The 27114-nt window shown below is 40.4% G+C and overlaps 1 protein-coding gene across 6 annotated transcripts in view; it reads left to right on the top strand.

The window, feature by feature from the left end:
- Nucleotides 1–27114, top strand: part of sox5 (SRY-box transcription factor 5) — a 162825-nt gene that overhangs the window by 27168 nt on the left and 108543 nt on the right. For 5 of the 6 annotated variants that reach the window (XM_056748658.1, XM_056748656.1, XM_056748657.1 and 2 more), the window contains exon 1: nucleotides 10407–10458. The exons of the other annotated variant lie outside the window; for it this stretch is intronic. In XM_056748658.1, coding sequence (XP_056604636.1) covers nucleotides 10426–10458 — 33 coding nt within the window. In that variant the 5' untranslated portion in view covers nucleotides 10407–10425. Of the gene's footprint in view, nucleotides 1–10406; nucleotides 10459–27114 lie in introns of those variants that run through there. 6 annotated transcript variants of the gene reach the window in all.

Raw genomic sequence — 27114 nt, 5'->3', positions numbered from 1 at the left:
GTATACAGATACAGGAGGGATGGGGGACATGCTTGCGCTAATGTTTAGTCGGAGAATAGTGCGACTGTTAGCGTGTGTGTACAGCACACGTCAGGCCTTTAGGACCTTTTAACAAAGCACCTGTTTACTTTGCTTTAGTTCACAATGTAAATACACACAGAGAAATGGAAGCCAATTGTGCTTGGCATTATTAAAAAGGCAATGGGGGATATAACCTTGTTCTCGAACTGTTGTACGTATTTTCTAATCCGAATGAATTCCTATGCTCTCATTTGTACCTTTGGTGTAAATCTACAAGGTACTCAAGGTATCACGAATAAGTCACAGCTAAAGGCCGTTGTTAGGTACGACCCGTAGTCATTGCTGAAAAGCAATAGAAACCATCACAGAAATTATAATGATTTCTATTAAAATACCATTATGAGCCATTAGCTTTTCCATTAGAACCATTATCGTAGTGTGTTTTCGATGGGAATTATTCCAACAGGATTTAATAGTGTTCTATTGGTTCATGTGCCAAATAACACCCCACCAATAAAAGCCATTACATACCAGTAGACACCCTTAAAGTTTCCATTAAAACCAATAAAATTCCCAATATAACAATTCAATCCATTCCATTTTCTCTGCATGGGCTTTCAATCTCTTGGTGACACTTCGAGACAATACGGTCGCTTTGCGAGATTTTCGGCTTGTATGTGAACACGCGTCCAACGTGTAAATAACTAAACTAACCGACTAGTCGGTGCTACCCCATACTAGATACTAGTCCCTCCCTCTCTTCTTCCTCCCGGTGTGCTATTCAGCGAAACACATCATCTGTCATCCGGCGACAGATTGTCCCACACTCCCAAATTCCCTCCTGAGCAGCACTCTCAATATGCCCTGTGCCACCGTATTCCCTGCGTCTCCTCCCAGTAGACCTGGCCTGTTCCGGTTCTCCACGGTACCTGAACCCCCTCACCCGAGCGACCGTCGGGCTAATTGCGGCAAGCGCGCTCGTGAATGTATACACCCTCATTACCTCTCGCAGTGAGCAAAAACAGCAGTGGCCACATTAATACGCACTTATTATGAAAAATGAGGCTCTTGAGTGAATTACATCGACGTGTTTGCCTGCCTTGTAGGTTGCGATGTCCCCTGCGAGGTGCCACCGCGGAGGGCGTGGGCAGGGACAGAGCTCCCTAATCAACACGGCAATCGCATTTCCATATAAACAGCCAATAGCTCGTCTACATACAATCCAATTCCATATGATGTGGGCTCGCCGTCAGGGCTTGTAATTGCTTCGGTCTGGTGAGCGTAAGAACAGGCTAGAAGAGGACGACGGGAACCTCTGGAGAGATGGAGGAACAGTCCAAGCGCCAGATTTTTCAATGACCTGGGCTCTTCAGCCATCTACTAACCGAATCAATGCTCGCTCATACAGAGATATAATGTTGCTTTTTTATTTCCATGTTTAATGGTTATGAATAATGAAACAAAAACCTTTAAGCTGGTTTCAATGCTCTTCGAATGATTTGGAGATCAGTCAGAAGTATTGCAAAGTATTGAGGTGTTTGTTCAGTCCCTTTTAAGATCAAACGTCAGGAACCTGCATCGTGCAGAGGATCAATTGGTTTACAACTACATTTTCTGAACGTTTAAAGCGATCTCCATCAAAGCACGAGCTTTAAATAATGAGAACGCTCCATAAACATCACCTGCTCCATTCATCTCAGGTGAGAGAAAACCTCTCTCTCATTCCGCCTCTCCTCTCGCTCCTCTGGGATTCGACTCCCCCTGTGGGTTAATGTAATGTCTGGTCTTTTGGGTTTTCTTCTCCTTGAAATGAACAGATTAAGAGGAGGAGAACAGGTAGTAGCATTATTCTCCGCTTTTACCGGTAACGCTGAACCTCAGCCAATTAGGTGCATTAAAACCAACAAAACACCTCCATTAGTGGGAGGTATTGTTACACTCCGGTTGATCATTTAGAAGAAAACTCCCGAGTGCCTCCTGGAATTCTCTCCCGGAATCTTTTTTGGTTTCCTTTCATCTCGGAGTTTGTTTTTGCAGGAGCGCTTGTGCCGGTGCCATGCATTTTTTAAAACGTAGATTCTAGCTGTGTAATTAGATGTTTAATAGATTTTACTTGCGGTTGCTCGCAACACGGGCAAAAATGTGGAAAAGAATTTCTGTTTTTGTGTTATGTTGAAGGTCGCTCGATATTCACGTAGATATGACTAACATTAAAGGTGTTGGGTGTCATTTTTCATTGTTAAAGTCCCACTCCATTCGATAATTGTGTTACTTTAAACTTTTCTTAAAGCATTAAAGTCTCAAGACTTTCCTGTAGCTCAGTGGTAAACACATTGCGTTAACAACGCAAGGTTGTAGGTCCGATCCCTGGGGATTGCACATACCTATGTATAAATGTATAGGATAACGCAATGCAAGTCGCTTTGGATAAAAGCGTCTGCCAAATGCATAAGTGACCCTAGACAAAACCAGTCTTATAGGTCAACGCGCAATTGAGATTTTTTTACATAATCTGAATAAAGAAGCTTTCTACTGATGAATCAGGTGTTAGAATAGGACAATATCTGGCTGAGATACAAGCGTTTAAAACTCTGGATTCTGAGAGTGCAGAAAAATCTAAATATTGAGTATAAATAGGGGCACTGTGGCAGGCAATCCATTTACAAAAATAAAGTTTTTCTATATTTAAGGTAGGAAATTGACAAAATATCTTCATGGAACATGATCTTTACTTAATATCCTAATGATTTTTGACATAAAAGAAATATCGAAAAATTTTGACCCACACAGTGTATTGAATGTGTGTCTTTTATTAAAAATGTTCCCGTGCTACTTAAGTCTGGTTTTGCGATCCAGAGTCACAAAAATGTAAATGTCAAGTAGCATATGTAAAAGTTTTTTTCCTCCAATGATGTTTTTTTCAAGCCTTAAAATGAATTGAATGTAACCCTTGCTTCATTTAGTATACACGGATTAGTTCCTGCCTCCATTCAATCATGTGAGTTTGGACCATTGATTATAGGTACATACTTGAAAACCTGATTTTCACCACAAAGGGACTCTTTATACACTTCTCTATATTATATTGCATTTCTATCAAAAGATCATCCCAAAAATGACACAGTGGACCGTTAAAACTTGTATACCTAAATGTTTATTCCATCCAATGACTTACAATGCAGAGACGACTATAAGCCTTTGGTTGGCTGATGTCCTGGAGGAGGGTAAAAACTGTAGTTTAGTCCTCTTTTCAACTTTTCATTACTGTTAATCTCTTTGCACATTTGCACATAGCATCCAGAAACTGTACATTGTAAGAAACAATAGGTTAAACCTGTAAATAACTTTCTGTACACTCTTTACAAATATATATGTTGTTTATGGTCTTTTTGTTTTCACTCTCTGTATAAAGTACATTATTGTTTTTATTTAATTTCTGACTTTTCTATCTTAATGTATATTTGCACTGTGTTTGCACCATGTGTAAGCTTTCGTCTGCACTAAGCTCCTGTCGCCATGTCAAATTCCTTGTGTGTGTAAACATACTTGGCAATAACGCTCCTTCTGATTCGTTCTGATATTTAATATATAAATATTAAAGCGGTTTGATGTGGCTCAACCAACACTGTGAGTTTGGGGGCGGGACTTCCTGTTTGCTCAATCAAACGAGTCAAGCGTGAATCACAGGAAGTGTTTGAGAAACCTCTTTGAAACTCAATATCTTTGTTCGGTCTCACTAAATAACACAATGCAAAATGAAACATCTCCTGCAAATATCTTCCGTCTCTCAGGGTTTCTTCCTTCAAGGCATTTCAGTGCTAATTACACAGGCGTTTTGTTTCTAGAAAAAACGTATGTTTTAATTTAGTTGTTTTAGCAGTTTCGGTCGATGGCTCTCTTCATTTTGTTTCCATGCCACTGGAACCGAACGTATTGAGAGCTCTCATCCACAATTGAATAGCTGCAAACGAATTAACCTCTAAGTAGCGCTTCCTAGATTTACAGAGTGCGTGCCCGTATCAAAGAGCATATTTAATAGAGCACCGTGGCGTGGAGAGCTCCAGCCGAGTGTTAAATAGGCCGAGAGCTGAAAGTGAAGGGCAGAGGTGATGTACTCTCTAAAGGTCTCCAAGAGCTAGAACAAACCATCCGCACGCGCTAGAGGGAGTTAATTCATGACTTACAATAAGGGACGTACAAAACTACATTTTTAAAAATATTGACTCACCCGTGGGTTGCCCGAATGACTTGTCGGATGCCCTGTAAAATTACACTGCTTTTGGTTTTGATTCAAGGTTGCAAAGCAGCTTAAGAGTAAAGACATACAATATAAAACCACATGGTTGTTAGTTGACCATCGTAACTTTCCCTTACCCAACTGACTGCAATGGGCAAACTGACATTATAATGCATGTTTCTGTAAGATTAAGTCTCATACAGAAGGCTTTGGGTGCACGGAATGCATGTGTGTGTATACATGAGCGTGTGTGTGTCCCTGGGGTTGGGGGCCGTGCCGTGATGGTACAGATGGGACAACATATGACACGTGAGGGTGTGGGGACACTGAGGCTCTCTTCGTCCATCTGGACTCCCCTCTGATCTGCCCTGCCTCCCTCTGCCGTGTGTATGTGTTTTTGTTTGTGTGTGTGTCTCCGTTTGTTTGTGTACAGTATACGTGTGTAAGGGTCATTCGTTCCTGCATGAGTGTTGTGAAATGAGAGTGAAATTTGATAAAAACGTACGACATTGATTGCTATTAACCTTAAATGGTGCATTGTGTAAAGGCAAGCATCACTTCCTCATATTTACTCTCAAGCCGTGTGTCTAGGTGTTTATGCCTGCGGCCGGCGTGTTTTTTTCAATTGTTTTCAATGGTAACGGCGCTCTTAAAGAAAAGCCATCAGTTGACTTTTTTTCTCAGCGCTTCGACCGGGCGCCCAGAGTTGAGAAATGCCCAACTTTGGGCAGAACGTTTTCTGCCCAGCCGTTTTCACCTGCGTAAATGCGCCTCGATGGACACAGCCCCTTAGGAATATGAACAAACCCTTTAAGGCTGTTTTTTCCCAAAAATGTGAATTATTTTATTCATTCAACCTGCATGACTTTCTCTATTCTACGGAATACAAAAGAAGGTATTTTGAAGAACGTTGGCACCCAAACAACATTCGTCCCTTTTGACCTTCATTGTATAGACACAAAACCACGGAGACATTTCTCAAAGTATCTTCTTCTTGTGAATTATAGAATAGGTTCAAATATCAAACAGAACAACATTTAAATGCTGACCAAAAGATGGTTATGAACTGGGAAACTATTGAGACTATGGGATGTGCTCTTGGGTCCTGGATTATTAAGTAACGCCTTAGAAACCATTGGAACACATTAGCAACTGCACAGCAAATAATAATAAATGGTTTATTTGAATTAGTAATACAAATGCAGTTTAGCTTATTATTGAACGAATGGGTTTTTGGGTTATTTAGATAAGGTTTTAAAATGTTGGACATTAACACACAGACGTTTATTTGTTTTTGTAAATGTTTGTTCATTTTTTATCAAACGGTTGTATCACTCCATGGAAAGGCTGAATGTGAAGGTTTCAGTCAAATTCATTATCCCAGTGTAACAACATTTCTGTTAAATGATGTGCAATTCAACCGCAAATACTCAGCAGGGGTGAGGGACTTGAATGGGGTGTTACCCTGGATTTGACAACATAGGTGACAACTTTTTCTTCAGCCCGACCTATCCAATCCAGAAGCTGTAAACCTGTCATTTGAACATGTCTTTATCCCCCGCTGCCTGTTCTAAAAACGTCATCCGCCCGTGCTATCCGGTGCTCGCCTCTCTCTGGTGAATCCCCCTTCACCCCAGTGCATTGTGGGTCATCGGAACGTCACAGCCCCTCGTGTCAGGTGCTGAGGAGACTGTTTGAAATTCATGTTCGGTAGATTGTCAGACAAGAGGAGTGTGTTGGGGGGACAGTGGTTGGGGGGGTTGTAGCTTCATTACCATATCAAAGAGCCAGCCGCCGTGGTCTAATGGTAATTACACCGGCCAACAATTGGCGCTCGCTGGTCGGATCATAACAAAAAAATATGTGTGTGTGTGTGTTAGGATGCAATACAGGGGGGTGGAATTGGCCGGGGCATTCAGGTTATGTTAATACAGCTCATCTATTTAATTAGCGCTCAGACTCGGGCTTTGTTTACTTGTGATGTTTCTTTTTTAAAAGTGTGTGAGACAAGAATATGGTAACTGAGGTTTCGGGAATGATTTGGCCTGTGCGAGATTGAGAGAGAATGGTACAAGCTGTAATGAGCTCCACTGTGGATGGACTGTTTGATGGTCCTTTTAGCTCCGCCCCCTGCTCGGCTCCCCTCAGGATCCGCTCACTGGAGAACATGCATTCACACGTGCACATTACACGTTGTCCGGCAACCTGGATGGCAACACAACTTCCTGCGTGCATGCATACGTGTGTAGAGGATTGTGAACGCGGGCATATTCAAGAAGTGATTGTTTTTGTGGTGGGAGAGCTAGATGGTTATGAAGCTGTGATGGACCTATTTAAAGGCCTCTTTAGAGAAAGGAGAATGAAGGAGTATGATGAGAACCTGATAGTACTTCTAAGGGAGATATTTGACTCCCTCCTGATGCCTTATTGTGTGTGTGTGTGTGTGTGTGTGTGTGCATGAATGAGTACAAAGCATTTTCGAGCACCTGCGAACTGCATTTATCATACAGATCATCCCTCTATTACCTGGAACACTTGAGCCGTGCTTGCGCTGTCACACAGCGGAAGAAGACTAGTGCTTGATGATGTCGTATCATCGTAGTCGGTCGTGACTGGAAACAAATGTGTTTGTGAAGACCACATCTTCACCGGGCTGTTTTAGGTAATGGACGGTGTGTCGGTAGAGATGGCATGAAGGGGCATTGGTGGGGTGCGGGGAGATTCTTTAAACAAAATAAGCATTGAAGTACATTAAAAACAAATATTTCTTAACATTAGGACATTTTTTAGTTAACAAACGTTTTCCAGTGCTAAAATATTTCATTGGGTAGAATTTTGAGGTTTTGTGAGTAACAATAGTGGGCCTTGGAGTCAAACCCCTGTTTTCCAGGATAATAAGCCAATGAGTGCACAGCCTCCCACAAACAGACGTCTTCAGAAGTTAACGGTAAAACCATGATATTCATATTTTTGCAGATAGATTTCTGGTGTTTCTGATGTGTCAGCGGGTCACGAGGGCCTGTTCAAGAGGGCCTCATTAATAAACACAGTGATTGTGTGAACTGCCATGCTGTTATCACGCTGTATAACAACACCATGACAAGGGAACTCATTCAGCAACGTCCACGCAACGTCTGTGCGACGTCTGTGCAATGTCTGCCCCATATGCCCCATCGCCACTCGGATAAGAGCGATTCGGGTCAACAGAAGAGTGCTACCTGCGTGTTGTGCCTGAGGCTCGGGGCCGTATGTTGGATAAAAGTGTTTCTATCCTATGTGTTGCTATTATCTAAATGCAAGCATGTGTGTGACGTTTAAATTAAGCCTAAGGGGAAGCAAACCATGACACCGGGAACAACCAGCATGCTGTATGCCTTGGGTGCTCACAGTCCCTCTTTCTCTGTTTCGAAGAGATTTAGTCTCTCACACCTCTCCGTGCCCTTGCGAGGAAGTGCATCGCCGCCTGTATGTGAGAGCAAATGTCCTGTTAGGAGAAGGGAAGTGAGAGAGAGAACGAAGGGTAAAGAATTTGGTAGCATGAAGGAGAGAGGAAGAGACAGATGGATGGAGAGATAGTCTTTTTAGGAGTTCGCTATTTAGCTTAATGTTTTCATGAATGAGAAATCAAACATGCTTTGCTTATACCTAAAACTTTGTAAATAAGATGCTTAGTCAGAATTTGTTCCCTAAACACCTTATCGTTGTGTTTGCAGGTGGTTTTAAGTTAGATCAAACCGACTAAAGGCATCTGTTGCATGTAGATAAGACTTAAGCAAACTTTTAAGAATTTACACTCGGGGTCCAAAATGAACTTTTTCCCGACATCAGCCAATATTGTGGTCTTTGAAATATTACCAGCCTTCAATATTTTTACACGCTAAAAAATATAGCACAGTATTAATTTTATTTTTATTTATTTTTGACACACTTTTGTGAGATTGTCAGAGGCATCGCATTGTGGTAATGCCTCAACAGAATCCTTTTCCCTCAAAAAATATCCTTTTTTTCTAGTTTTTATACGATGTACAGGAGTTACTGAGCATTACGGAATGCGTGCAGATAAAAGCTTTTATTCAGAAATGCATCACATTCTGAGGGAATCAAGAACATGAACAAACTTTTGGAAAAAACTTTTGAGTTTGAGGGAGTTATTGTAATTGCAGCTTTCCCATAGATGTACGCATTATTTTATTTTTAATGGAAACGTAATTGCATTTGTATTTCTCTATTTATGGAAAGAGACTAGCTGTAAATGGGAAATCATAATACTTCAAATGAAAACAACAATCATTAGCCTTGTGTATGTAAAGGCTCTTTTGATGGATGGCTACATTTAACTGAAAGATTATAATTTCCGTCATCGGCGTCACAGAGGTGCATTACAGTGACAAGTTGAGAATATGCAGCAAAGTGTTTCTCGGGGGTCTGAATCAGAGGAAATATGTCATTCTGTACGGAGCAAAGAGAAAGGGCCTCTATTTTCATGGCATGAGGCCTTAGACACACAATGACTGGAAATGAAGGGCTTTGGAAGGTAACCATTTGCTGTTGACTGTTGCTAATGGTAAAAAGAAAAACAGCTGTCTACTTTTAAAGCAGAGAAGTGACGGAAATGCAGTTTTGCGCTAAGAAATGTGAAGTGATTTATTTGTTCATGGCAGTGCGGAATCACTTTGAAGAGGTGTGCGAATGCATTCATATACAGCATTAGCGTACGTGATCAAGAAAACATACACTTTAGCCACACTTAAAGGGATAGAACAGCCAAAAATGTCATTATTTACTCACCCTCTTGTCATTTGAAACCTGTATGAATTTTTTTTCGTCTACATAACACAAAAAAAGATATTTTGAACAATGTTTTTAACCGAACAATGGCGGTAGCCATTACTTCTATTGTATAGAAGACGAAAGTAAGAAAGTCATACAGGTTTGAAACGACAAAAGGGCGAGTAAATAATGACAGTTTTTTTTTTTTGGATGTACTATCCCTAAATCCACTTAAAATGACTTTGTGACTTTTTGTTGAAAGTATTAGAAAAAAAAACATATTTTTGCCTCATTGGTTGGCCAAGAAATAGTGTTTTATTTTGTTATCCAGTGCATTAAAATTCATACATTGGTGTACAAATGTAAGCACAGAAAAAATGAATTCTTTGAAGTTTAGATGCATTTTGACGTCAGCCACAAACTGAATTCAATCTTCTCAGTGCTAATACTCCTCCCAGAGTTAACCGGGTCAACCATTTCTAAATCTCTGTCTGTGAAATCACTGTGTTTTGCCTCTCAATTCAAACAAGCCCCGGAGATTGACTCGCTAAACTGCTTGTCTTGTTCGTGAACCTACAAGCAGGCAAACAAGATAATCACTGCTGTCCTACATATGGACACTTTTTTAATTACAAGTCTTTCAATCTCAGTCTGTGTTGATTTTGTTCCCCGTCATGCCATTCTGGTAAACAGAAGAGCTTTTTTTCCCTCTTTAAACTTCTCTTTAAATGTTTTCTTGCAACTTCGATGATGTGCTGTTGGATGAGATCGGGTCACGGCTGTCTTTTTTATTTATAAATGCATAATGAAAACAACTTGTTATATACATAAAAAATTTCATTAGTCTAGTTGTGAAAGCTTTTGTTAACAGACTGTTGGTCATTATTTTCTCCCATTCCTACTTCTGTTACTTTTTTCTCTTCGGTCTGAAGTGGTGGTCCTGTGATGTTCATATGATGTAGGTAAACGCCACTAGCCTTGAGCTGGGCGTACGTGAGCCAATGCTCCAACTAACAGGATGCTTAAGTGAGGGGGATCTACACTTTTGTTCTTTGCAGGTTTTATGATTAAATCTAACAGTAAAGTCACCGTGCACAAGGTCTTCTATTATACCGCAGACGTTCTCTTGTGCAATGGAGTTGATGTATTTAAAACGCATGTTTTTAAGGGAAAAACAATAAGCTCACTGGGACCGTGAGTCTAGGTTAGACGTGGCCTTTGCTCCTACTTGTAATTGAGTTTCTTTCACTTTTTGCAGGGCTATGATACTCATCCTCCCTACACAGATCATCGTATGTTAATAGATGTTCCGATTCTAAGTATCTTATCAATGTTCCCAGCTGAGTCCCATTACTCAATCACAATGGACGCCCCACAACCAAGGACGTTGCCTGCAAATGGACACGTGGGACCTGCCTTTGCGATATACGGTATGTGGCACATCTGGTCTTTGCCCATAATGGAAGACCCTGAATTTCCCACACAGTCGTCTTATCTCCTTCTCTCTTCCTCTTCATATTGTCTTTATTTAACTATTCTCCGGAGATTGTACCGTCCCTTTTGTTCTTGACCTTTCTGGTCGCGGCTTCCAGCAAGCAGGGCAGATATGCCCAGAATAACAGCAGCGCTCTGTACTTAGAGTAGTCGGCGAGGTTTTAATGAAAGCTCTTCCTGCTGCTCAGTGTGAGCTGAATTGTGAGAGTCCACGGACCAGCCGCAGTGTGTCATAATGCACTCGCTATAGGAGAGCAGTAATATGCATCGATTTGGAGAACAAGTGGACAATCAAGAATAAAGTGAAAGAGAATGAGAGATCAAAGCCGTACGGATTTAAGAGTTTGAGGTATAGGGGCCACCTATGTACTGTATCGTTGCTGTCAAACTAAAAGCTTGTGTCTCCTAAACTGCCACTTAACAGGAAATTGAATAAGAATGAAATAAAATTGTGTTTTTAAAGACTTTTCAATTAATTGGTAAAAAAGGTCTGATAACTCAAAGACAGACATGAAGGGTGACCAATAGTAAAGATTTATGGGGGAAAAAATGGAGATACAAAATTTTTGTCCGACAGCTTGTATTCATCATTACTTTAATACTCAGAATGCTTTTTGTCAACTTCATTCTAACAACCAAATCATGTAAAAAGTCAATTTAGGAATTCTTCGTAAGAAGGCGGTCGTGGAACCGTCTGAAACCAAGTAAACATGTTTTGATAACAGGCAGTTAAACAGAGTAACGTTTCCTTGAGCGAGCATGTGTGTTTGCATGAGTATTGTGTGTGAAAATATCTCGTCCATGTGTTTCTGTCACGACACACACAGTGACTGATGTGTGGCATATGCGTGTCTTTCTCGCTGTTGGCTCTTCTGACAGATGACCCATGGCTCCCATTTGGGTCGCTGGGCGGCATGGGTGCCTGGGCATTCTGTGAAGATCGAGGGGGTGTGCTGGGCATCACAGCACGTATTATCTGCAGTAGGTGGTCCATTTGGTTTTAGCCCTCCTTTTATGTCTATCTAAGCCTCACAGTGTGGACTGCAGACAAATGATTGTGTATTAATGGTGGACAATATATACATATAGCGTAAAGCCAAGAAATAAAATGAGACTTCCACGTTAGAGATAAATGGAAATAGCAAAGCATTATTTTTAAGGACCTGTCAAACAAGAGCCGAGACTCGAAGGCCCGATTTGGTCATCAAACGTCAGTTCGCGTCTTATCTGAAGCGTTCGTTCTGCAAGGGGTTGCCACGACCAGAGCGCCTGGCGATATGAACCCCCGTCATGGATTTAATCGTCTCTTTTTAATCAGATTAATTTGCATTCCTGCGCCTGTCAAGAATAGCTGTTTTTTCGTACATCTTTTGTTTTCAAAGAAAGATCACTCGAGCGTGGACACGCAGCGCTAGCACGAAGCATAAGGGTTAGGAACAGAACCACGGCGGTCGGTTTGACGCAGACCCAAAGTGACAGCGGCACAGACCGCACTCGACTTCTAAAACGCAGATCTGTGTCCGTGTAACCGGTACTTTAAATCGCGTTAAGAAACGGAATAGCGCGAGCCTTTCTCATTATCACAGCTTTCAAGTGTCTGCGTGTAAGGAGATGGTAAATAATTGACCACCGTGGCCCTGAGTAGATCTCGTTGCCAATGAAACCAGTCTGTTTTTATTGGCTGCGAGTGTTTCAGAAAGAGAATGAGATGAGGAGTGGGATGATATGCTCTTTGATCCTCAGTCAATCTTCATTCGCTTATACACACACACACACACATGTTCAGTCAGGTGGCTGCTAAGTATGTGTCCACTATTGCAACCAAGGTGCATTTGGATATTAATTAAATCATTCACTTTTGTTCTCGCTTTTTCTTTCCTTCTCAGCGTGTGGTAAAAGGCCAGCTCTTTTGTTACCCCCGGCTTTTTTGGTCTCAGAGCTATGACAGTGCTCATTGTTGTGGCAGAACAGAGGAGGTCTGGGTTGCGAGCGACTCATTGGACGAGGTCTAGGCTAATGGCAGGAAGTCTTTAAAGTCTGCAGTGCATTTCATCTGCGTGCGGTGGGGAGCCCGCTGGCCAATGCCCGTGTTTGATCCATTCCCAGCCAGCAAGACCGCGCTATAGCCACTTAATTAACAGAGCTCTTATTACATGCACACACACACACAGTCACACTTAAGTGGGAGATGCACACAACTGCATTCTGTAGCGGACATACACATTTCCTTCTTTTTATTCTACACAGCCTTTCATCTCTTTGACCACTCGGTAGTCTGTCGTATGACAATTGAAGCAGGCACTGGCTTGTTTGAATGAAAAATGACATTTGAAGGGGTCATATCATACATCATTCATGTCATATTGGTTTGCTGTCAGGTCCAATATAGTTTGCGGTGACCCAACCTTCAGTTACGTTCTCTTTGCGCAAGCCTGCGTTGGATTGTGACGGGTTCACAATACAAACGGGATTGAAACCCAAGTAAAGCATGTTGATCTGAGATGTCAGAAATGCAAGTTTTGCAAGTATTGTAATTCTTAAGCTTTTTATACCTTCACTCAAATAATGTTGTCTCGGCCTAAGGCCAATGGCCACTTGGGGGAATTTTGAAGAGACATTTTTACATAATCATTGTTGGAGTTATTTTGCATGATTAGCTAAAAAAGATTGTAGTGACACAATGTACTGGGTTGTTCCTTAAGTTTGTGCCAGAAACGGATTTGCTTGTGTAACCGGAACGAACCACACCTGCACTAGGCAGGCTTCGAACCGGTCGGTTCGGCATGGGAGTCGGGCGCTCTAGCGAGGAGGCTAAAGACCGCAGTCTCTAGCGTCTGTCGCTAGAGAGTCCTTGAGGTCGGGAAGTGAGGTTTACATACTGCACAGCTCTACACTAGCTTGCCTCCGTTACATTCACCCCCCTAAACCTCACTTCCAATCCGGGTCACGGCACCAATGTAACCGGAACGCACCGCTCCGCTCTCAGCGGGCCTCGAACCGGGTCGGTCCGGCATGGGAGTCAGGCGCTCCATCGAGGAGGCTAAAGACCGCAGTCTCTAGCGTCTGTCGCTAGAGAGTCCTTGAGGTCGGGAAGTGAGGTTTACATACTGCACAGCTCTACACTAGCTTGCCTCCGTTACACTTGAGTAGATAACAGTTTAGACCATGGGTCTTCAACTGGGGGTCCCTGGGGATGTACCTGCAAGGGGTCCGCAAATTACTTTTTACTCACAGGCAACTTTTTGTTAAAAATGTAGCATGGGTACAGAAATATTACAACCGATATTCTGTTTAAGCTGCGCACGCGCTTGACCTCGTAACCAGACTCATTGAAGCTCTCGCTTATTGCAATTTTAGCTGGCGTGCGGACAAAAACATCCATTCAGTCAGCAGAAACAATAGAAGAAAGTTAACTTTACATCTGCTTTTGTCTCCCTTACGATAAGTTCAGAGTACGCACAAAAGGAGAATAAAGTGCATTCTGTAATTTAAGTAATAATTTTCTTACAAAGAAGTAAATTTGGCTAATTACTAACATAAAGTTCTCTCTGCTTTCTGAGCAATTTTGAGATATTAAGCTTCAGCCTTTTAGTTTTCATAAAATGAAAGTCCCAAAACGTATACAACGTAAAGAAAAAACACGACATACTGTATATACGTCACAGAATAAGAATATGCGAAGAACTCAATTTTGAGAAATCAGATCGAACCTTATAATTCCAAGACGACAATATATGGTGGTCCACAAGTATGGTGGTTCCTTATATAAACATATTTATGTGATGTTTCACGAGTAAAATACCTTTGCAGCTAAACATTTAATATACTACTAAAAAGTTTATTGGATTTGTGCCTGTGTGTTTTTGGTCGCTTGTGTGTCCATTGGAGAATTCGCACGAGCACTTCTGGCTTATGCTTGATCTGTTTACCCTGTGATGAACAGAACTCAATAGAGCTGGCTGAAGTCTCTCTGTCTCGCTTAAGGCCTCCTCTGATGGACAGAGACCGTAGCGGTGTTTGTGTGCATGTTTGTGTATAAGCGTGCAAGCTAATCACAACTGCAGTTTACACCCGACGCCGGGCCCAAAACGCCATTCTTTCACCCAGAGTTCATTTGTTACGTTAGCATTAACATCGTTGTTACATCATCCGCCAACGTCACAACCTAACCAACCGTAATTGGTAATCTATCTGCGATCCGCTGCAGAACACCACTCCCTTGTGATTTAAACGTTGCTCGCGCAAATCGCGACGCTCGACAAAAGTAAACACATGCCACTCTTACATCTAAAAGATTTCTCGCCCTCTCTCTCGCCGTCCTTACACTTGTGCATTTGAGTGGCATTAGCCTAATGGCTCCAGCATTCAAATGACCTTATTACCCTTTTAGTAGCCAGTGTGTGTGCGGGCAGTCACAAAGCCACCCGTTCAAACAGTGACTGGGCTCTAAGTGGAGACAGGGCCCTGGGTAATTTAGCTGTAGTGGAGCACGCTGGCACTAAAAGCCTGCTGGGTAATTGAGTGGCGCGAGCTGGAGAGAGGCGCCCCTGCCCTGCTTCATTATGCCATGTCTCCTGTGCTGCCTGTCAGAGGGACGGCGCTCGGCCCGAGCCACCCCCATCTAATGCGCTTTGACACGTCGCGTCCTTTCTTTAAAATCACAGTATCTTCCTTTCGGCCCCGGACCCCTCGCGCACATTGGTATGCTGACGGATTCGTGGCGGTTCACGTACGCACATACCCGCTTGACTCCGCAATCGTAGCAGGTCACGGTCTGATGTTCGAGCACAGATGTGCGTATGTCAGTCTCGTTTACCGTAATGACCGCTGCTTCGCCACTTGGGCTATTGCAAGTGAGGAGGTGTAAACCCGCTCACACACACTCAAACACACACTGATTCACAGTACAGATTATAGTTGTCATACTCCGAGGTGTACCACAGAGCAGTTTAGCATCTGTTCTTTGTGTCACTTCTTTCCATGTCAGGCCCTCTAAACGGCACATCTTCATCTTGTGTGTGTGTGTGTGTGTGTGCGCGCCGAATGTGTCTTTTATCATTAAGCCGAGGTGTCCCTGTGGCAGGATAGCAGATTGATTCAGTCTGCAGTGACATCCATTGCTTTTACAATCATTCTCTCACACACACACACTTGCCCGTCACCGCCACCCATCCATAAGCCCCCGCTCGTACCTGTGATCAGGGCATCGTACCATTTGTTTTCATTATCTCACTGCCATCTCAAAACGCAGAGATGGTTTATGAATTGAGCTAGCACTGAGAGGGCCGTTTGACAGGGCGAAGGTTGGCGAGTTGTAAGTATGGCGAGTGTAGTATTTAGAAAGGCACATGCATGGGGAGTTCAGTGCAGTTCTTGACACTAGTTTCATGCCTCGCTTGACCTCTAGAATGCTCACAAATGAGCGATATTAGAATTGTTTAATTTGCATAGAACATCTATTGTGTATAATGTCACGATCAAAGTGTGCACTTTACAGATTGTCATGCATTTTCACATTTTTTTACAATGTATGTGTATAAACACAGGGTTAGCCACACACCTTGCTTAGATTTTTGTGCTGTATTACACACATATTGACATTAATAATATTTATAATAATAATCATTACTATTATTTTTATTATCTGTTTATATAAATAACAACAATAATAATAATAATTATTATATTTAATTATATTAATTCATATTTTCATATATTTTTTTAACCACAGCTGTCTGAAAAGCTCTGTTTGGACATGAACTATACCTTTAATATTGTTAGTTTTAGGATGCTGTTCTTGTCAATGGCACGGAAGTAGTGTTTGCATTTCCACATCCTGTTTCTTGTCACCTCTGCTTAGTAAACACTTGATTGATCTGAGATTATTAGAGCGGGGGACTAAAGAGCAAAAGTACTACAATATAACTTACCCCTCCGTTCACTCAGAACCAAATTTACTAATTCAGGTTGCAATTTAGTCATTCAAAAAACAACTCTTATTTATAAAACGTCCAGGTTAAATAATATGAGCCTATTATAAGAGCCCCTGCAAAGGTATTAACTGTTATTTTCCTCGAGTAGATCTGAGGGCTTTCTGTCCTCTTTCCTTACTAATTGACTGTGACATCAAATCAATACCTTTAGTTTTCTTTGTCTTCTCACCCGCTTTTCTGCGGGCGTATTGACTGGGCAGTATGAAGGTATGAGGCGGGCAGTGACCTGTTTCTTCATGTCACAGGGGCTCAAGGGATTGGAATGCTAAAGAATTTACATTGGACAAAAAAAAATGTGCTCTTATTTTTGTGAAGCAGTACAATCCTACGGTGTTCATCGTCTGCACATGATAGGCCTCAGTTATTTCTCTAATGTTGGCATCTCTTTGTGCGTGCATGTGTGGCAACACGATACACACTGGCCATGCATGTAAATACAGTTAAACATAAGCTTTCACTTTTATTCGAGTGCTTCCTCTTGTTCTGTAAACAGAGTTGATAAAAGACAATGGCATTATTACAATCCCTCCAAGACCTAGTTGTTAGTGAAATTGTGTTGTTTTAAATTATGCGAAAATTATGAAAACGAAGGCAGGCCTAGGTGTTCTCATACTGCATGTACGTGCTGTAAATACATCAAAAATAATAACAGCTTAAAGGGACGGTTCACCCAAAAGATACCAAAGTTCACCGAAAGACCAATGTTGTGTTTTGTGTTCTGCAAATGAATGAGTCATGGAATGACATGAGGATGAATAAATGATAACATAATTTACAGTTTTAATTTTTGAACCATCCCTTTAAATGCATTTTAACTGTAAGTCACTTTGCCAGATGCGGTAATGCAAATGTCTCCAGTCATAATAGTTTGTTAATCCAATTTGCTAGCATCCATATTTCTTGTTAACAGCTGCAGGCTGTGTACCTTTTGCTGTGGTTAGCACTATGTCAACCTTCGTAAATCCTGTACACACACAGAACGTTATTATTTAGGTGGTTCACTCCTGCCTTTCAAATCGGTTCATTCTAAAACTTTTCGGTATGTTTTTGGCCAGTTAAACGACAACTCTGCACTACCAACCTCTTAAAAGTCTAGAAAAAAAGTGCATTCATTAGAGTAGAAATAGTAGGTTTAGACAGAAGATTCTTCAGTCGTGGTCCAGCTCATAAACACGTGTTGGTCATTTCCCCACCATACCTGATTGGTTTACACGGGTTACAGCAGTTAGGGAGTAAAGCTTGTGTTTCTGAATCCAATGAATTCGCTGACTACACTCCCCCCGTCTCTCGTGGGGGGCCGTGTTGCATCCGCTCCGCTCAGCTACTACACAACATAGTATACGAACCATTTGTAGTTCATTATAGTATTTCTGCACGACACCAAAGTTGTGTTTTTTAGCCAAAAGCATAGAGTACAGTTTATTCAAACGACCTAATGAGAGCAGAGAGAAATGTGAGAGAGGTTTCGAGACACTTTGGAAAGAGGAAGCGCAGCGAGGGACAGAGAGAGCGAGATAAGAAGAGAAAGAGAGACCGAGTTGGTAATTGGGGAAGTTTTCCTGTGAACAAAAGACACAGGCGATTGTGTATTGACAAATCCACACCACAGATGAACGGAAGCGACCGTGTCAGATAAAAACAAGTTTATACTGGCGAGATCTCAGCCACTAGAGGCACATTTGTGAACGTGTGTGTCCATGTGCACTCTGCGGTTCTCTTTGTGTTTCGTTGTGTGTACGAGAACATAAAGTACAGAACAAAAGTTTAAACGCATTTAAGATTTAAGAATAATTGTGCAATATTTATGAATATAAGGAATTATGTACTGAAACAAATTGTCAAAGATTGTGAAACTTAGTACCCACGGATCTGCACACTCTCAACCAAACCAAAATTTTTAACAGTGTTAAAAGAATTCCTTAATATAACGTACACTGCTAAGATAAACTCATTTAGCTTTACACGTTTAGGTCAAAGACTGTCAAATTTTAGGATGTGTCTTAGTATCCATTACTAATGAGGAGGTAGGGACATCATTTCCCCCCCTCAAGCTCACTTCCCTTGTAAACACATTTTGATGGTTTCCCAGACAGGGTTTAAGGCCAGTGCTCAAATTGAAGGGGGACTGGGGGGTTCCGGGACCCCCCATAAGGCATTGGGGACCCCCTTAAGAAGTAAAAAATGGACTTTGGGGGGCCCTCGGATATTTTTATTTGGGTAAAAATTATATTGAAAAATGTGATTAAATTTATGCAATAGATGTGGTACATTTTGTGAATTAGTCTACAATAATTTATATTACGTTTGTTTATGGGCTAGTTGTCTCTTTAAATTTGAAAGAATCCGCCCCATGTCTAAAGTCCGCTAAGCGCAGGACAGTGAAAGAAGCCTGTTCTTCTATGTTAGCCTGTTTTTAAATATAATAGTGTATAGTTTTGCATATTATAATCAAATATATTGTGTATTTTGTATCAATTGTATATTGCGAGACTAACCCCCACCAAAAGAAGTCTTATGGGGGGGACCCCCATAAGACTTGGTTCAATTCGAGCACTGTTTAAGGCTGGTCCCAGACTTGTTGTCTTAATCGAGAACAACTTGCACTGACATATCTTGAAATATATTTGTGTGATAGTTTTGTCGCAAGATGCCCACCAGTAATGTTTTTTGTAAAGCATGCTTTTAAAAACAATTTAAATATCCTAATTTAAATATCCTGCTCAAATCAAAAATCCTTTTTATAAGCTTACAGTTGCGAATCGAGGTTTGGAATAGGACATGGATCCCCTCAGTATCACCAAATCTCCATCGTGTCATGTGTATATATGCTTTCATTGGGCTGTGAGTTTTGTACAGTCTCATTACATTCTCGTGACCATCAGATACTGCAAGGTTGTTAACAATTAGCCGTTAGCTTTTAGCCACTAGCTGAAGTGTGTCTGATAAGCAACTGGTCAGTTCATTAGCATGGTTAATGGGAATCCTTTCATGATGCCGATAAGGGAAGTAGGCCATTAATTGTCTTTCAATTAACAGCGAGTGAGATTGCATAAAGGGTGATAAGAGTACAGAAGTGGTCATTAGCAATGATGGAAAGCATAAAAGAGTTGTCCTTCATATGGCCAGTCAGTAATGGACTACAGCATTTGTCTCACGCCGTGCTCATGTTAGATTTTTGTATTTTCTGCCTCTTGGAAGCCTCTGTCTGAAATACCCTACTGTAGTTATTCAGCCTTCGGGATGTTACAGGAGAAATGTGATGAAGCCTGGACTCTGGATGAGGATCAGATGTGATGTCTGAACTGATGATTGAAATGGTCCAATGCTGGATGTTTTATAAATGTGTATATATGCATCAAGTTAAACTTAAAATCGATTTCATGTGAATATAAACTCAAGTGTTTAATCAAATTGTAATTTATAAGCTTGCTCTGTGTGTAAAACAAGTACCCTTTATCGATGACATCACTAAGCCCTCATTTATGCCCCTCCCCTCCAACCACCTGTTACAGTATATTAAGACGATTTTTCACGCATCCCACCCTACATTATTTTCAAGTTTAAAATCTCTTTCTTTCCAAAAGGCCACATTACAAAAAAGAGTTGCACTGTGTTTCGTGATGACTGAACTCATCTTTATCTATTTGTAAGGCCTCACCAGCCATAGGAAGGGGAATATTCTTCCACTGTTAGCACAGTGTGTGTGTTCCTGAGAGACCGCGGACACAAAAGCCCTCTCTGTGATCAAGCTGACACAAATGTGTCTGCGAGAATCACACACACACACACTGACGGACACAGGACAAACCCGGATGCCAACAGACGCAGATGTTGTGTGTGCGTGTTTATTTGTTATGTACATGTGTGTCTGTCCTCTCCACACAGTGTGTGTCCTTTGCCATGGTTGGGTCCCCTCATGTCCTGTCATATTCAGAGACTTTTCCTCACGAGAGCAGACAGAAGGGGCCCTAAAAAGACAAGCATGAACAACACACACAGAAATCCACACATGCTTAACAGCCAGTGGGCATTCACTGTCTGCTGTAATCAATACATATACATATTAAATATAAAAAAACTTATAAAAAATATTTTTGTGAGTGGATGGCCTGCTACGACCTGCTACGGTGGCCCTGATAAACAACTTCAGAGGCGATTTTCTCAATATTTAGATTTTTTGGCACTCTCAGATTCCTGAGTTTTAAACGGTTGTATATCAGCCAGATATCGTCCTATTCTAACAACTCATACATCAATAGAAATCTTTTTTATTTTGCTTTCAGATTATGTAAACATCTCAATTTCGAACAATTGACCCATAAGACTGTTTTTTGTTGTCCAGGGTCACATATATGCATTAGTTAACATGAACCAGTAATGAACAATATTTCTGTGGTATTTTTTCATCTTAGTTTGTTAATTTCTACATTTACTAATACTTTTTTTATCAAAAGTTGTTACGGTTAACTTTAGGTAATGCACAGTGACTTAACATTAACAATTGTATTGACATTAAGTAACATAAACAAAGATTAATAGATGCTTAAAAACCCTATTCAACTCAAATTTTTCTAGTGACTTGTTGCATATATTATAATTGGCTTTTTATGCAACTTATTTGTAACTTATTTGGTAAGTTTAAGGAAGCCTGGAAAGATTGTTGCTACAGGTGATAAACTTCAACCTGAGCCAGTTGACCCAGTTTAGGTGAAACTAGAACAAAATTGTCATTTTTAGTTTAGATTTCTTTATTATAAGTAATACAAGAGAGAGATATATTGGCCTATTAACGGTTTCTTTGGACATACGTGCTTGACCCACGGTTAACTTCCAGTCTGTCTTGGTTTATCAGTCCGGCTAGTAATATAACAATTTATTTTAGATATAATGTATTGTATTATTAATATTTTGATTTAATATTCATAGAATTATATTAAATCTACTTAGCTCTTATTGATTTTTTTGTGGAGGTCTTCCTGATGTTAAGTTTGTGCCACATAACGCTTATGTTGTTTCCTCTAAAACAGTCTATAGAATAATGCTCCATTATTGATCCATTATCCAAATGAATACCATCATGAGATGTGTAAAAACTTATATTTGTATTGCATAATAGTCAGACCCTCTAAATGTAATATTATACCTTTCATCTCAATGCAACCTTCCTCCTGCAGAAATATCCCAGGCATGTTTTTTGTGACATTCTGTATACGCATAGGATTGTGGTTATGATGACAACATACACACTCTCATTCTGCTCTACAAAATAATGTTATCATTGACCCCCTCTGGTTTGAGTTGAGATCGTAATTACATCTTGTGTGCTTTGTTTTAGAGTTGTAATTGCAGTGTTTCTGTAAAGGAAAGATGTTTTCGGGGCTTTGTCCATTCGTATGTGTGTTCTCTGTGTGTGTCAAAGGGTAATTCTGTTAATGATACAGCAAAACTCTGTGACCCTTGTTACCGTGTGCACTGTTGGTCGGACCTTAATGGATCCACATCATGGCATTCAGGAACCAATATCTCTTTTTGTTTCTCACTGTCTCTCTCGCTCTGCCTTTTTTGTTTCACGTCGGTTCACTGATGCTGTTGCTCTCAGTGTCATTAATGTGTTCTTTATAAAGAGAGGACAAAAGCTCCTTATTATTAACTCAGGAACTGAGAACGCCTGTGATCTGAGACCCTAAACATGGTCAAAACATCAGCTTTTATAGATCAGTGTGAGGCAGAGTCTGAAAATGAATTAGGGTGAATCCTGTAATGATCGGGGCTTCGTTTCCCGAAACCTTCTTGACTCTACGTCATTCTTAAGAGTGGTAGCGATACACACGTAAGAACGACGTAACAATAAGAAGGATTTGGGAAACACACCCAGATTAATAAGGATATGTAAACATATTTCATTAGGCATAATGTACTGGTTTGTTTGCATGGCACTTGTTTGAGAACTATAGAATTTGTTATATGGCTGTAGGGTGTTCAGTTTGGTTTGCTGGTGGTTGTGTAGTGGCAACAGTTTAAAGAGCCAACCCTCAAGTATCTGCGATCTAGTCCTGGGGTCGTCTGTAATGCTTATAGGATCTATAGGATTTTTTTTTCTGGAAACCAATAAAAGGTAACCAAATAGGGCCTTAAACGTTCTGGACTATCGGACGAGAGTGGGGGTGCTCAGGGTGTTGTGGCCGTAAGCGAAAGTTGCACGCCCAAGCTTGGTTGGAGTCAAGCAGGAACGACTACGAGCAAATTAATATACAGAAACTAGACGACCTCCAGCAATTGAAACACTGTCAGTACTATTCGTGAGCAGGGGTAAATAGACAGCTAATAAAGATCTGTTTAACATGTCACTTTCAGTTCACCTGAGCATGTGTAGGTGTATAGAAACATCAGGACGAACATGGTTTGTTCCGGTGATAGATCATCATTTCAGGTTTTTCATCATACGGAAAGGCTTGCCATGTTTGGTGTATTGTCTGGGTGCATTTCGACTCCTATTCTGAGAAAACGACATTCAAAGTGAACATATTTATTCATAGGCACCGCGCAAAACGGTATTGATAGACTGCTGGAACACCGCAGGGTAGATTGGCTGTATAACGTTTATTCAGATAGACCTCTTTTGTACAGTATTGAGAGGAGATGAGGAACAGGCTCATTTTATGGAAGTCCATCGAGGAATTGTAGAGAATTGCCTCTTGTTTCCTAAACCGGTGCTTTTTGAACATGGGTGCGACCCTGACCTTACACTTACCCAAAGCGTTTTTCGGACAGAAGTGCTGTAAAAGTCACGAGACACAATCAATTATTGAAAAATGAGAGCGTTTCAGTAAAAGCACATCTGTGTAGAGGGCAGGAGGTACATGCGAACTGTAGCCATCAGCACTGGTGATGTGTGGGTGTGTGTGATGGCGTGTGTCTTTGTAGCCCTGTGCACTGCATATGAACCCAGTAGACTGTGTAGTTAATGAGCTGGCCCGTATGTAATGTGATTAAAACAGTGAGATTTGGTGTCATTCTGCCGGTGTGTTGAGGCGTGCTGTGATGAGCATTATTCATTTAATAAAGCCAGATCATTGGTTGGCTTGACGGGCTTTCCGACGCCCCTTCTTTAAACCTCACAGCTGTTCGGCTGCCCTGCTAGGTCTTTCTCTCTGTCCTGACTCTACCACCCTATTCAACCTACAGTGGGAAGTAGGCAGGTATGCCATTGTTAGCCAATCATAACTAAGGTCATTTATATATAGAAATCTTAAAGGGATAGTTCACCCAAAAACTAAAATTTGCTGTTCATTTACTCACCCCCAGGCCATCCGAGATGTAGGTGACATTTTTTCTTCAGTAGAACAATAAAGAAGATTGTTTGGTAAGTCCGGAGCCCTCTCTGCTTCATATAATGGGAGTCTATGGGGTCCACCTGTCTAAGAGTTTCTAAAGCACATAATTCCAAACGAGCACCTCCTAGAGACATGTTGGCGTCTTGTGAAGCGAATCGTTCGATATTTTCATAAAACTGAACGTCATTTTTAATAAAATTTGTCATACTGTCCAGCCTCTGCACACATCCCGATCGCAAACTTCTTCTTGTAGTATTTGGTGGCGGATGGCATGCCAGCATTTGTTCAGTTTAGCGCCACCTGCAGAAAGGGAGTGTTGAGCTACAGTCGCTATTTTGGAATTATGTACTTTAGGAAATCTTAGAGAGGTGGACCCCATAGACTCCCATTATATGAGGCAAAGATGGCTGCGGATTTACCAAACAATCTTCTTTATGATTCTACTCAAGAAAAAATGTCACCTTCATCTCAGATCTCTGTTTAACACAATTTTTGCTGGCATGCACGCACTTATGAGTTGTGCAGAATGCATACTGGTGTAAATTCTGGTGTTAATTTGCATTGATTTAGTTAATAGATTATTTAAAAAATCAGGAATAAAGTGAAGGCAGTTCATATTTAATATGAAAAGCAACTCATTCCACTGTTGGGTTAAGTTCAAAATTAACCTAGAATGTCTGTTTGACCCAACAATAGGTTCAATCAACCCAGCATTTTGGGTTGATATAACACAGCATAGGTTAGTTTACAAACCAATGGTTGGGTTTGTGTTTTTTTTTACCCAAAACTGGGTTAAAAAAACACAACATTTTTAAAAGTGTATATGTACCAATAATTTCTAAAGTTCCCGAATTTCGCGCTCGAGCTAATGTAAAGATGCAGATGAGATGTTGAAAGAAATTTAAGCGTGGTATGTTCATTGATTATCAAATAAGGTTCAGAACACAGATCTGTATACTGTAAATGACTGGATTGATCATAATCAATTACTCTGAAGCTGCCTTGCAACCATGCTGGTATGCCCAAACGTTCTATTGAATTAATAGGGAGTTATCAAATATTAATGATAAAACAGTAACTTACCTATCCCTATATTTATATCTAAAGTCTCACAGTACATTCTTACAATGCAAATTTCTAAAGCATGTATGAATGGTTAATTATTTAAAGTCGGGAATTTTCCAGTCTTATTAAATATAGACTGAGTTACATTCATTTTCATTACAGTAGCATACATATCAGATCAGCAGACTAAAGAGACACCTCAACATGACATATGTGCTTATTCTGAAATCCAAATACAGGCTGTATATGTTCTTTAAGTCATGAAGCTTTATTTATATAAACACTTATAGCCCTACGAGCCATTACAACAATGTGCAATAAACTCGCCTTCTATTATTTTCTATACGTCGCTATTCTGCCCAAAATAAACATAAACTTTGGAAAAATACATCAATTAATTTAAACGCACATATTAACTAAAAACTTATCGTGCAAATAATAAGCTGAAAAACTGGTTATATTAGTTCCTAATTTTAACTAAGTCAATGGCGCTTCCTTGTCAGTTGGGCATACCAACATGGCGGCGTAATTGCTTCTGGTTTCTTCGCCTCCTGCCGTTGGTTTAGCGTTCTAGGCACCATCCAGTCATTTATAATGATCAGTGGTTCAGAAGAGCGATTTTTATATTATGTACAAAAGTATAAAATCCAGCCCTCTTAAATACAGTTTAAGCCCGTTTCATGGACATCAAAGCATAAATGTTTCCCGTAGAACTCATACTTTATATTATTATATCAGTATCTTTGACATTATCATATCGGCTTTCAACGACCAAAAAAAACTTGGTGTAATACGGATGCTCCGACTCGCCTCATAACGCTTTAATACGAGACCTGAGCTTGTTTGACATTTCTGGAAATAATCACAGAGAAACTTTCCCAGACAAGGACAGTAAATGTATTTATAAACCAAACCCAGATGGTACATTTAACAGGAGTCACTTGCAGTCTTTGTGTGGTGGAATTGAAGTATGAATAATAACCCGCAGGTCATACGACTCTCATTCACACAGATTGACAAATCTCACACCTGCATGGTTTTTATTCCTTTTAAAAAAACGGACCAAAATCATGATATTAACACCAATTAGCTGTTTTAACCTTTTGACTGCCTTAAAATTTAAGACACGTTGAAAAATTGTGTGTTAGATCACAGCACATAAATGAACTTTGAGAATCTGCATTAGGGTCTTCATTTGGGTTTTTCAGTCAGTCATTGAGCATGTGATTCTTTCATGTCAGGGAATGCATGCCCAGTCATATGTCCGGTTGTGTATATATGTATGTGTGTTTGTTTGTCAACACTAGTGTCTTTGAATCTCTGCTTCTCTGTACAGTTTTGTTCTCTAATTGTGCGCGCCAGATGACTTTTATTAGTTTTGTGTGACAAAGTCTTTAGAGAGAACGCAGATGGCTGAAATTAGCCGTAGAAAAAAGTCATTAGAGTAAGTAACAGATGTAAATAGGTTAATCTCTTTGTGTTGCTTACCTCAGAGGGCCAACTCACAGTCACATCGAGTCAAGAGGGACACTTCTTATTTTCTTCCTTTTCTCGATTTCCACACGCTTCATTAACTTTTTTACATAAATGTGTTGTGTGAAAGCAATGTTCTTGTCAAAAGTAATCTTATGTTTATTAACTTACAGTTATAGTTATAGTTTACCCCAAAATGATTATTCTGTCATCATTTACTCAAACTCCTGTCATTTCAAACCTGTATGACTTTCTGTCCTCTGCAGAACAAAAAAGAAGATATTTTGAAGAATGTTGGTAAAATCATTGCGGTACCCGTTGACTTCTATTGTATGGACACGAAACCAAAGCATGTCTATGAGTGCCAACGTTTTTCCGTTACCAACATTCTTCAAAATATATTTTAAAAATAAATTAATTTAGGCTTGAAATGACAAAAGGGTGATTGAATGATGACAGAATGTTCATTTTTGGGAGAACTTTCCCTTTTCATATGATGTTCAAAAATATTACCTGCAACAACTGTGCATTTCAGCCTTTTTTTAGTCATGCCTTAACTATAAGGGTTTAAGATTTTACATTATTCATTTGTAAAACAGTTTTCTAGAGACATTGAATGTACACACTGCAGTATAAACCGTTTGCAACTGTTCAAAGTGCATGAATTTTTAAAGATCTAAGTATTGTTTTGTAGTCTTATAATGTATTCCTTTGACACCACAATAAC

This window comes from Triplophysa dalaica, chromosome 5 (genome assembly GCF_015846415.1).
Source record: "Triplophysa dalaica isolate WHDGS20190420 chromosome 5, ASM1584641v1, whole genome shotgun sequence".
NCBI classification, from domain to species: Eukaryota; Metazoa; Chordata; class Actinopteri; order Cypriniformes; family Nemacheilidae; genus Triplophysa; species Triplophysa dalaica.
The sequence above is the reverse complement of the archived record's forward strand: the minus strand, read 5'-3'. Positions and strand labels throughout refer to the sequence as shown.